This window comes from Telopea speciosissima, chromosome 3 (assembly GCF_018873765.1).
Source record: "Telopea speciosissima isolate NSW1024214 ecotype Mountain lineage chromosome 3, Tspe_v1, whole genome shotgun sequence".
Lineage (NCBI taxonomy): Eukaryota > Viridiplantae > Streptophyta > Magnoliopsida > Proteales > Proteaceae > Telopea > Telopea speciosissima.
Window position 1 is genome coordinate 46,270,090 of NC_057918.1, and position 12,873 is coordinate 46,282,962.

The 12,873-nt window shown below is 38.2% G+C and overlaps 1 protein-coding gene across 1 annotated transcript; it reads right to left on the reverse strand.

The window, feature by feature from the left end:
- Positions 1 to 310: 310 nt before the first annotated feature.
- LOC122656196 (guanosine nucleotide diphosphate dissociation inhibitor 2) lies at positions 311 to 12,302 on the reverse strand. Its single transcript, XM_043850666.1, has 13 exons — positions 12,125 to 12,302; positions 10,591 to 10,653; positions 10,405 to 10,488; positions 10,171 to 10,278; positions 9,875 to 10,047; positions 7,938 to 8,049; positions 7,225 to 7,305; positions 7,084 to 7,146; positions 6,848 to 6,949; positions 5,637 to 5,761; positions 1,734 to 1,944; positions 1,555 to 1,629; positions 311 to 547 (listed from the first exon to the last, which is right to left on the reverse strand). Exons 1-13 carry the CDS (start codon positions 12,209 to 12,211, stop codon positions 497 to 499), a joined length of 1,335 nt encoding a protein of 444 aa, XP_043706601.1. The 5' UTR covers positions 12,212 to 12,302; the 3' UTR covers positions 311 to 496.
- Positions 12,303 to 12,873: the final 571 nt, after the last annotated feature.

Sequence of the window (12,873 nt, forward strand, 5' to 3'; positions counted from 1 at the left end):
CAACCATGCCCTACCCATCGGCAGCCCTACTATTAAGTATTTGCAACATCCTTTAAAAAAAAATAAACTGTCAAGCAACATTTCAATCAGAAATTTCATTCTTACATTAGCAGGAGCAAGTGAAGCATCATTTAAGATATCACTTGACGGTCCATGATATTAGCAGCAAATTAGCTCATCAATAAAAAGCCCTTTGAAACAAAGTTTGCACCCCAATCAGTCGTCTATTACTCTATTATCTTTTGCAAATAACATCTCTAGGTTTAACGTACACCACCCTATTTTTGGGGCCTACCAATGACAAATGCTCATGATATACGAATTACCATAACGAACATAAAGCCATATGATCATGTCTGAAATTGTCTTTGCTGGAAAACTCAAATTAACGGTATCTTCAACCCACTTCAGTGATCATTTCCATCAGAAACATTACCTTGTAAAACAATACAAAAACCAAGCATAAACACCACTCTTTCCGCTGTGACGATTTTCTCTATTCTTCGGCGGCACTTGCAGCACTTAAGTCCACACTAAGGTCCAGAACCTGTTCACAAGCAAATGTAGTTAGCTTGCTTCAACCTGTTACAACCTGAGTAAACTTGGATTCTCCAACACAGGTTGGGCAGCTTGGCTTGATTATCAATTTGAGTCCTGTCAAAGGCAGACCACCTTTGGCTCTTACAGGTGAGAGCATGGGCCAGCAGCAGACTTCATGTGATGCAAACCCAACCTGAGCAAGCTGCAACCCCCACCACCACCACCACCACCACCACCCTAACTTGCACAAGACTTCAAATTGAGATAGTCCAGCCTCTATCCTATGCAGGGTTGATGGTAGTTGATTCAACACATTGTTCAAATTATCTAAACATTAAACAAACCCGTCTCCTGTATGGCCTGAACGGGAAAGGCTTCCTGTATGGCCCCCATATCCACCACATGAAATATCAGGAGGCCCAATTGTGTGGGGAGGTGGGGCTCAGGGTTTGGTGCTCACATGTTAAGTTTGAAGCCTAATGAAGTTGACCATGTGGCTAAACAAAGCTTTGAAAATCCATTTAAAAATAATTTATAAGAAAATGATTGAAAACAAATGGGCAATTGCAAATACAAGGGAAAATACCAATAAATGAGGGTATTATATGGTTGAATTAGGCTCTGAAATTTGACAGGTGGTAAATCTAGACCTTGCCCTATCTATCAACCAGTTGGAACTACCACATAATCTTCCACATGGCTCTACATGGAATGTACGGGAAGCTCTTCCTATGAGGTCTGGGAAAGATCATTTTCCCTTTTCAAGGATTAAGAGAAGGGAAGAAAAATTCAGAAAGAAGGGGGTGGGTGAATAACAGCTAAATCAACTCATACATGAAACATGATTTCCTTTTACTTATGGAGTTGGGTATGATTTCCTTTTACTTATGGAGTTGGGGGTGTTGAAGAAAAACTAATCACAAATATGGCCATAATGCTAATTTGGAGCTGCATTGACTAATTTAATCAGACCAATAAATAATCACTTTGATTGAATGGATATTTATTAATTACCTTCCCAGTGATCATGGTATACATGTTGAGTACATCCATAACGGTAGACTCGAAGTGTGTGGTGGCATCATAACTCTGCCAGAGAAAAAAACAGGAGCCTTGTTCAAAAGGTGTCTGCATTAACCAAAGATGAAAAATTATATGGAACAGAACAGCCAAGATGCATCTTAGACACTCACAGTCGATATAAAGCAATTGTCCAGAGAAGGTTCATTGACAGGTTCTTGTCTGTCGTAAACGTCATAGAATATCTCATCAACAGGCCCTAGAAGGTCAACTCCTGGCTTTAGTTCAGTCTCAGGATGGTTGGTCTCTGCCTCCGTTGTAACAAATGCGATGAATTTACCCTTCGGAGCAACATTGTGTGAATAAGAACAACAGAAAAGGTACCTGGTCAACCAGATTCACAGAAAACATCAAAAGAAATTGACATTCCAAAACATGGAATTCTATTGGTTGTTTACTCAGCTTAACAATGATAAGCTTTCTTGTCTTACAGGAAAAATGATGCAATCCATCCATTACATAGAAGAGACACTCTAGCCTCTCCCTTCACATGTTGCAAAATGAAACGATTAGATGACAGTGACTATCTTAGTTTACAATCATTCTTTGGACAAGTTGTCATAACCCCAGACCCAAAAATAAAATGCAGTTACCATCTTCTGGACTGGTTAAGGTAAAGGAAGAGACAGATTCACATGCACTGAAGGAACCATGACGTATTTTGTGAGGTTCTGGGGTATACTTTTAATGTCTAGCTGTGTTTATGAAAAGCAAACCCCGAAATGAAGGTTAAATGTCAGCATGACAGGGACCAGATCAATATTATAGACCCTACCAAGTCTCAAGTAGCCACATATCCTCCTAGTTAGTAAGTAGGAAACAAATATTTAACAAGTCACTCTTAGCCATGAAATGAACAATCACCCTTAAACCCCCAATTAAACACTGATTAAGCAATCAGAAAATGGCTTTCAGGAACCTGATCAACAATTCAACATTCCCAGATCCAAGAGACCATAAGATGGCTAGTTTCTAAGAAATAACATTTACACTTGACATGCTGGGATGGTAGAATCGATGCAATAACTGCATGTATTTCTCAGTATCCAGGTATATAAACAGGTCCAGGTATGAATGTTGGAAGAGGATAGGGAACATAAATCTTCATGCACTCAATGTGGAACAATTATCAGAAAAAGGGCATCCATTCAGTGTTTTGATGTGTTGTCAAGCAGACAAAACAGATAATGGGGATATATGACTGACATAAACAAAAGAAAGTTCTCAATAAACTCTTGTCTCGGTGTAAATTTTTGCATGATTGTTGCCTAACAAATAAGTTAAATTTATCTTCTTTTTTTTTTTTTATTGGTTATGATGGTGTACATGCACTAGATATCTGTCACACCACATCAATTTTTTATAAGTATTTAAGAAAAAAAAAACTATCAAACTTAGATTTTGTATTGGTTTCATTCACTGTACAGCATCTGCATTAGGTGAGTTACCTTGTAACCAAGTTTAAAGTATCGGTATTGGGTATTGTATCGGTCGGGTGATTTTAAGAGACGTATCGTATCGTATCATATCGGAGATACGTATCGATCGGTGCAGAAACACATGAAAATGATCAAAATACACATGGAAATACACTTTTAGACACAAAAAACAATACAAACAAGCAATATGTGTCATATATCATGCATATACACTAAGAATTGTGAATAATGTATAACCAGACAAGTGCGGCACTATAAAATTGTTATAAAAGATGAGATTTCTTACATGCAAAGTCACTCTATTGCCATGAAGAATGTCGGGGTAGATCAAACTCATGTCTGTAAGGGTCTTCAAGAATAATAGCAACTAGGATGATGTTATGTACTAACCGAACATAAGCACAATACTGACCCTTAGGGAAGCCATTTTCGGTTTTGGGTGAAAAATGGTGGATTTGATCTTTGCAAATGTATATAAAGCATGCATCTAATAGTTAGTTGAACCTATTCTCCTTGAATCATAGCAAAAAACAATGAACTAAAATGCAAGATTTGAAGCAAAAGATCAAGCTTTTTTAAACAAACCTACCTTAATTTCCCTTCAAGTGTTGAGTGTGTCTTGTATTCCAAGGATTCGAGTGCGGTGTGGATCTGACCCGACCCGACCTGACCTGACATATTTTGTGGCACGACCCGAAGGGAGAAAAAGTTGAGATTTAGTTCGTGAAGCAAAGGGTGGGCTGATAGGCCCAACCCGTAGCAAGAGAACAAATCTCTTTTTGGGGGGGTTTGGGGGCTATATCCCCGCAAAAAAATTTGGGGGTTTTGGTTCGTGTTTGCTGTAAAATAACACGTCTCTTTACGTATCAATATGTATCGGTTGATACATATCGATACGTACCGATACATTTTAAAAAATAATAAAAAATTGAAAAAAGTACATATCGTCTGTATCGATACGTATCGTATCATATCGACATGTATCGGTCGATACATTATATTTTAAAAAAAAATAGATACGTATCGGTATGTATTGTATCGACACCGACCGATAGCAAGACGTATCGGCCAATACAGTACGATACGCAATGATACTTTAAACCTTGCTTGTAACATAAATTTGCCAAGACGCACTTTGGTAACATTGATTATATTAGTGTGTATGTGTAAGTAACATAGTTGATATGGCACAAGGCAAGCCACAGTGGTGGCCAGCTGCCTAGATGCCTAGGTAACATTTGGCAAGGCCAAGGTACCCAAGGCGAGCGCCAGATATTACATCGCAGGCCATATTTAACAAGGTATGATGTCAATTTCTAATCTATGTAACAAGGATGCAGTGCCGGTCTTGGGATCTGACATGAACATGGGGTATATTGAAAAAATTTTCATGTCAGATCCCATGTGTTAAAGAAAAGAAGATTTCTAAACAATGGTTTTAAGCAGGGTCCATTGCCTCATCTATGGACCTTGGGCCTATTATATCAGCATATATAAACACTAAGCAGTAAGAGATTCTCAAACAAGCGTCTTTAAACAAAAACTATGCACCTCTGACTCTTTTACGAGATTTGAAGTGAGAGAGATTAGAGAGAGGAGAGTGGGGGTTGTTGAAGTCAAAGACGAGAGAGGAAAACGGGAGTAAGAAGGAAAGGGAGATGCGGGTCGTCGGACACCGAGAAGACAAGGGAAACAGTTCGCAAAGGTTGCTCCTCCCTCCCCCCTTCCTCTTTTTTTTTCTCTCCAGCACTGCTCTTCCTCCTTTTTCTCTCTCTCTCTCCCCTTTTTTTTCAATGAAATGAAACATAGGGGAACTCGGCAGAAGGCAAATCAACCCTGAATCCATCCTACACTCATGACTAAAGCCATGTCCACATATGGACTTGCAATTCAGCAATGATACAGAGGATGATCCAGTAACAGCTTTTTATAGGGTTCTAAAGGTCAAAAGATAGAACATAAAGAGGTAAAAGTGAGACTTTCAGAAACATATAAGGGTAGTTATTAGAAATGACTGAAAGTTATAAAATGTAGAGATCAAGATCATCTGGTCTTGGGTCTTAATGCCTTGCATAGTTGTGATGGCATCTAGGTGACCAAGGCATTGGAAGGGGCCAGAACAACAAGGAGACACCACCAAGGCTAAATGGTAACTAGGCGACACCTTGACTATGGTGCCTTGGCACATAAGCTAACTGGTTGCCTTTGGACTCCAGGGACTATGCCTAGGCAACTCCTTGACAACTATGGTATAACTGAAGAATTGAAACAATCGGTATTCAATTGAATGTTACGATTGTCAACAAATATAACCAGGAAATTAAGACACAGTACAAATTGTTCCTATTCCACCACTCCTCTAATCTTTGCATATAGATAAAGAACAGCCTAAAGAGTCTGGAATTAGTACTGTATAAAGCAGAACCCAGTCATAACCATGAGCTGATCAGTCAAGCAAGCATATGAATTTGGCATGTTCATAGATACAATATTACAAAAACAAGACAGATATTTCTGAAACACAAGTTGAGAACATGAATATCCAATCCTTGCTGGGAAAGTTGCAAAAGAACTCACATGTCTGATCTGCGACCCAGTTGCTTCTGTGGCAAAATGACCTGAACTGAATGAGAATCATTTGTGTTTGGGATGGGATGGCTCATAATACAGATAGCCCTTGCAACTCTCCCAACCTTCCTAACCTGCTTCACCATTGAAAGTCCGTTACACAGATTTTCCAGGTTCCATCTCTATTTGGAAACGAAAAAACAGTAATAACAATGCGGATCAAAATCTACGCTTTCACGCTTTGCCCGCACTCTATTTTTTTTTAACTGCAACAATTCAAATTTATTAAACTCTTTCGACTAGGCCTTTCCCAACTAAATGGGATCGACATAAATCCTGTTTCACCATTCAACCCTGTTTAAAGCCATTACTCATAGTTAAACTTAAGGAATCCATATCTTTTGTCACTACTTCTCCCCAGGTTATCTTTGGCCTACCCTAGTTCTTTTAACTCCTCTAATCTGCAAACTACCAGTAAGGACTACATAATCCTGTTTTTCCATTCAACCCAGTTTAAAGCCATTACTCATAGTTATACTTAAGGCATCCACATCTTTTGTCACTACTTCTCCCCATGTAATCTTTGGCCTACCAAGTTCTTTTAACTCCTCTACTCTGCAAACTACCACTCTTCCAAACCGGTGCATTCAATGGACACCGTAGTACATGCCCAAACCACCTCAAACAATTCTCCTTCAACTTGTCACCTATTGGAACCCCCTTAAATCACCTTTAGTCTGCACTTTTTGTTCCTTTTTTTTTTTTTTTTGCTCATTTCTTAATTTTATCCCTTCTCGTTTTGCCACTCATCCACCTTAACATCCTCATTTCAGCTACATTTATTTTATTGATGCATTGTTTGTTGGTCGCCCAACACTCAGCTTCATATAACATCCCTATAAAATTTTGGGGCTTTTGAGTTTTAATGGAACGTTTAAGTCACAAATTCTCGAAGGACCCTTCCATTTAACTCACCCTACTTGAATTCTGTGAACCTATCCCTGATTTACCTTTCTTCACTTAGAATGGAGCCTAAATATCACAAAAAAATATATATCACTCTGAGGTATCTCCTGGTTTTGGTTTTTGACTCTATATCATCCCTCCTTGGTTCTAACCTGACATTTATCTTCGCTTTTGTTCCAAAGCAAGGTATTCATTTTTAGCCAAGTCCGAAGTATCATCTGCTTTTCCAGAAAGTACGAACCAAAAAACATTACCTTGTTGGGCAAGTAGGAAGGATCACAGACAACTTTCTTGCACCTTGCAGTTTCCCCTTCTGATGTGACACCACAAACTTTTCCTTCTTCGTCAAACTCCACCTGACATTTAAAAAGGATCCTCATTTATGAAATCCAACGAAATCAAGACAAGGTTTTGAGAAATCAAATCTAGAATCTACAGAAGGGCCCTCAAGCATGGAGAAACATGATATAAAACCTTACAAAGAATGTACCTTGCACTCGGGTTTGTTCAGCATGTAAGTTCCACCATATACCGCACTAAGTCTTGCAAATGCCTAGAAACAAATCAACAATACAACTCAAGTTAATAAATATTTGTATCAGGTTGTGAAGAGTAAATAGAACAGACCAACCTGTGGAAGCTCCCCTAAGCCATATAAGGGATAAATGTATGGTGATCCTCCTTGAAAACGTGCAAGCGACTCCGCATAGAGCTAGAAAGAATGAAACATAAAGTCATGTAATAACATGCCAACATAGATAGAAAATCATACCTGTTTTGCTTAATATAATATATATATATATATATGTATATATATTTTGGAGGGGAGCCTTCATGTGAATGCCTCAGAGTGTTTTATATTGTCAGTGTGTCTTGTATTGTGAGAGTGTCTTATAAGAGTGTTTTAGTTAATGTGAGAGTATCTTGGGAGAGTACCTTATATAAGGGTATTCAGAGTGACTGTTTATCCTCATCAGAGTTCGTGTAATAGGGTAAGTTATTTACGCTCTTGCAAGCTTTTCTTGTACGACTTTATAAGCTTTCCTCATACTAAGCTGATGTACTGTAAGTTTTTATTGTGAATATGACCGTTAATACTCATGTAAAATTAATTAAGATAATTAGAGATTTGCAAGATATTGTTATTCCTTCTCTTGTACTTAAATTATTAGAAATAGACAGTATTTTCTTGCCTAATAGTCGAGGTTTAAGTACTATTAATTATTCACAAGAGCAAGCTCGTTTTCACCAGCAACTAAGACAAGCAGAATTAGAGCTTAATCATTATCAAGGGCTGTTAATATATATATATATAACAACCATGTGCTTTGGGCATTGTCTTACTTTCATTCTCTTTACAGTGTCTAGTGCAGGCTGGTCCAGGTAGCGGTCATCTGTATGAAGTGCCAATGAATGACCAATGAAGTCCACAGTGTTGTCATCAAGACCATATTTGCTGGCAAGAGGGGAAAAAATCACAATCAGAACAACATTGGTTCAGTTCTATTCTTGGAAGAAGATATAAGCAACAATAAGAAAAAAGAAAAGAAAAAATAATCAAGTTGGGTCAAAAATCTGGGATAATTGTTGGGATGATACAGTCTGCCTTTTGGGCTTCCGCAGGGATCCTTTGGATGTCCAAATGATTTTGCTGCAGGTTTGTCGAAAATTGAACCAGGTAGTCAAACTGCTCAGAATACTGACTACTTCAATGGTCCATATTAGCCGAGCACCATAGGTCTTTTGACGGCCATTAACATGTCAGGTGGACAGCCAAATCCAAATGATCCAATCGTTCAGATCATTCGATCAGCTGGTGGAGTGTTGGAGTTTATGGCATATTTCACTATTGCCACAGAAAGCATGCTTTTGGAGAGATTCAAAACACACAATGGACCAAAATCTTAACCAACAGCCCCAACGTGCTTCCTATACCTTAAACAGCAACCTTTATAATACATAGACTCAACCTCAGAGAATAATCTTGCATTGACCCATCAAACCATAGTTGTCATAGACTCACAGTGTCTAGGTGACCCAAGGCATTGGATGGGGCCTCGACCCAAGGCGACACCAACAAGATGTCCAAGGCGCCCACCTAGGCGTCCAAGGCTCCTGGACGCCTAGGTGACGCCTTGACAATTATGCATCAAACTATTCAGGCTGTTAGAACAGATACTTGGACTGCCAGACCTCAGACTGACAGGGCAAAATGGTCTGACATCCAGCTATGTTAAAAAAATATTTCTGCAAGATGGTGTCAGTAGAGACACATCAAATCATGGTTCTGACACTGTCACATGAACAAACATGTCAACTAGAACATCAAATGCTTCCTTCAACTCCATTGACCCTGAAATTACTAACATTGCTATAACACAGTCCAGCTATAATTATGCATTCATTAGCCCATTTAAAAATTAAACTAACATTATTGTGTGCCAAAATAATAATAATAATTGAGGATTATTCCTTTACAGCCCATAAAACAAGCTTTGAGAGCCATCAATATCTGCCACTTGGAGCTTAGTTGGCATTACAATTTCGCGGACTTTTATCGAAGTCACTATTTACTCATGTTTGTAAGTTTCAAACCAAAAGCAATTAGTATATACCAAAAGAAAAACCCAAAAGCATTTAGCTAGATGGATGTATGGATCTGTAGAAAATGGTTGACTCTCAACCTCAGAACTGTTTAATAGCTAAAAATTCAAAGGAAAACTTAAATAAATAATGGGTCACACAATTGAGATGGCACCAAAAACTTGTCAGCTGGCCTTGATAATCTGACCATCAATGCAAGTTTGCCTCGATGGGTCACACAATTGTCATTTCCTCAAGAGACAAAAAGGGAAGTATTTTCATTCTCTCGTGGGTATATCTGCCACGCGTAGTTCAACGGGGCTGGAATTTTGTGGACACGTCAACATCACCTACTACTTATGTCAAGTTTCACCCTATAAGAGTTGCCACATGATTAAATAAGAGTTTGAAATTTGGCTAAAGTCAAATCTCAAAAAAAAACAATAATAATAATAAAAAGGAAGAGTGGATATAGGAGAAGAATTCAACAGATGGTGGGCCCTATAGTTGAGATGGTTGACACATGTGGCCGATCCAAAGATAACCTATCTATCCAACAGCTCTCCAGGTAGCACAAATAGTCAGCAGACATGAAAACTTTCCTTTCCGGACATGGAAACATTTTCACCATAATAATCCTAACAATAACAACAACAACAACAATAATAAGAGGACAGAGACCAAGATTAAAAGCATACGCAATAACTTCTCTTGTTGTCACTCTTCTAAGATCCATCCCCTCATGTGTTTTGGGATCATTTTCATTATAGTCTTGGACATAAATGAAGAATTTACGAGCACGACGCTTTTCAAATAAACCCATGAGAGGAGATTTAAGGGCTTCCATGTCAGTTGCTGGCACCTTGTGAATCTATTGCAGTGATTAGAAGCAATGGTGAGTAATAGCCAGATAAACTCCAAAAGAGAATATTGACAACTATTTATTTAGATATTGGAAGTTAACCAATAGTTAAGGAGTGCTTAGAAGATATACCTTTCCTTTATTGAAGACATAACTACCATCTACAGCCTTAAAGTAGAGATATTTTGTAACATCAGTGTGAATAAGGACACGAACCAGAGTACCATTTGCCATCATGAACTAGACAAGAGAAAATTCCATATTCAAGTAGAATTTAGTAACGAGGAAGAAAGATGAAACAACAAACAGAATACGTAGGATTCAAGCATCATAGCTTAATCCAGAGAAGAGCCATGAACAGGGTACCTTTGGGATCATGTCAACATTGTAATCCCTGCTAGAGCCCAAATGTGCTGGTGGCTTATCGTTTCCTCTAAACTTTTTCCAGAGCTGAAAATAAATGCAGCTCATGATAGTTAAAAACTGTCCAACTTTAATCAATTTGAAGAACCCAATCATAGGTCTTGTAAGCCACTACAACAAAATTAGAACCTGAATGAGGTTGAGTGAAGTTGACTCTCCTCCATAATAGTCATTCCTATCCATGTGCAGGACCTGGCACACAAAAATGACAAAATTAAGAAGGCATGTGACACAAAAAGCAAAAAATTTGATGTGTATAAATACGATTGGGCACAAAGAAGTTACACATCAATTTGCTGTTGCTTTAACCACGAAAAATAAGAAAAAGAAAAGGCAAAAACAAGTAGAGCATTAATACAATCTATTGGAATAATTAGAAATCAAATATTATTGTTCCCTCTTTGGAAACAGGGGTAAGGCTGCGTACATTTGACCTTCCCCAGACCCTGCTAAACGCGGGAGCCTTGTGCACTGGGTACGACCTACGACCCAAATATTATTGTTCCTTGACAATAGATACAATCTTAACAGATCCATGTTAATCTGCATCTAGGCCATTCTAAAAGGTAAAGAAAAATCTTATCTTTTTAACAAATAATAATGCAATTACCATCATTTTTAGATTATAAGAATAAGGAAGAAAATATGCAATAAATCTTCAAAAAGCTCTATCATCCAAATTTGAGATACTTGACATACCGCAATTGTGTACCATCTACATACCAACTACTATGTTACATGTGCTTCTACATATCCAAAGATGCCCGTACATGGTTATTTGTTCATTTGACTAAAACCATCTACTAAAATATCTTAAACTTCATCATATTATTCAGAAATAAGAGTACGCTTCCTTGGGTTTGACATCAATGTTCAAGTTCAACACCAAAAGATGAGGTATGCCCAGCTCCCCACCCCACATCCCGGGGTTTCACACGTCATACAGATCAAACCCACTTCTTGGTTGTGCTCCTCCAGGACAAAAACCAATCCAAGAATGTTCACCTGTTTCCCTGAGGGATCCTCCTTGTCAACAGCTAAACATATCACTGAGAAAGAATTGTTGTTAACCAAAAGATGAAGTAAAAGCAGCATGTTCAGCTTTTCTCATTAGCTTAAATTGATCTTTAAAAGGACATAAGATTGTTGTTCTCATGATACCTTACCCCAATAGTATAACAACAAAAACACTGTTCGCTACAAAGTCAGGTTTGCTCGTAACAGAACCGCTACTCACTCCATGTTATGTTATCACTGACCCAACATTTCAATTACCACTTAAATTCTTAATATGAGTAACCCAGTCATCAGAACCCAAAGGAAAGAACAAAATGCTAAATGATACAAGATCCATTCCTGCAAACTATCAGACGATCAGACCTACTATGCATCTATGCCATAATTGAATTTAGTCAAATCAAATCAGAAGCCGATTCATTTCTCACAGAAGATGTGAAAGTGGGGTTAGTGACTTGGACAAGCCAGATTCATGTCTTATCTGAAGTATGTTACACCTAATTGAATACATAGAGAGGAAACAAATTTCATTGAACCAACGAAATCGGAGAACGATTGTGGGCAAATCCGCAAACCAATATCTTAATTACTGCGAATTGGACATGAAAAAAAGAAGAATCACATATTAAGGAAGAAAAGGGGAAACCTTGAGGCCATCAACAGAAAGAAGACCACTAAGGATGCATTCTTTGAGCCCAGTTCCAAGCACTATAACATCATATTCTTCATCCATGGCGAACAGAGAGGAGCACAGATCAAAGCAGTAGAGGAAGAGAGATCGGGAGTAGTTGAAAATATGAGGGTTGTGAACTCCTCGATATGTATATATAGGGAGTAGAAAGAGAAAGATGCTTTGTTGATGAGGGAAGCTAAAGGGTAAACCCAATTAAAAAGCTAAAGATAGAGTCCTAATGACAAATTTTGATAAACGCGAAGATCAGGGATGGTGCGGCTGACGAAATTAAGGAACCTATGATTGATTTCTCGGAAATACCCCCCATAATTTACGTTTATTTCCCAATGTCCCAACTAGTTGATTAGAAAATTTTGAAACATTAACATTTAACAAGGAGACCTACGTTCAAAGCACTATCAACAGCTATTTTTTTTTGGGTAAAGTACACGTACCCCCCTAGAATGCACCCAATATTCCTCGTACCCCCCTAAGCGTCTCAAAAGTCCATGTACCACCCCTGCTTTACCCCCCTAATGCCATTTAAGTCCACACCAGGTATTAAATGCTAAAAGATGACCAAACTACCCTTTCTTCAATCTTTTCTAAAATTTGAAAAGACCTAATTGTCCTGATCTATTTGCTAAAATTTGAAAAGACCAAAATGTCCTCATCTTCTCCAAATCATCATCATCTTTTACATACCTACCACCACCACCTCC

Coding starts and splice junctions, on each gene's coding strand:
- LOC122656196 (XM_043850666.1), bottom strand. CDS start 12,211: ATGGATGAAGAATATGATGTTATAGTGCTTGGAACTGGGCTCAAAGAA. Junction 10,654..12,124: donor TTTCTGTTGATGGCCTCAAG/GTTTCCCCTTTT, acceptor TTTGTGTGCCAG/GTCCTGCACATGGATAGGAA. Junction 10,279..10,404: donor ATGTTGACATGATCCCAAAG/GTACCCTGTTCA, acceptor TCTCTTGTCTAG/TTCATGATGGCAAATGGTAC.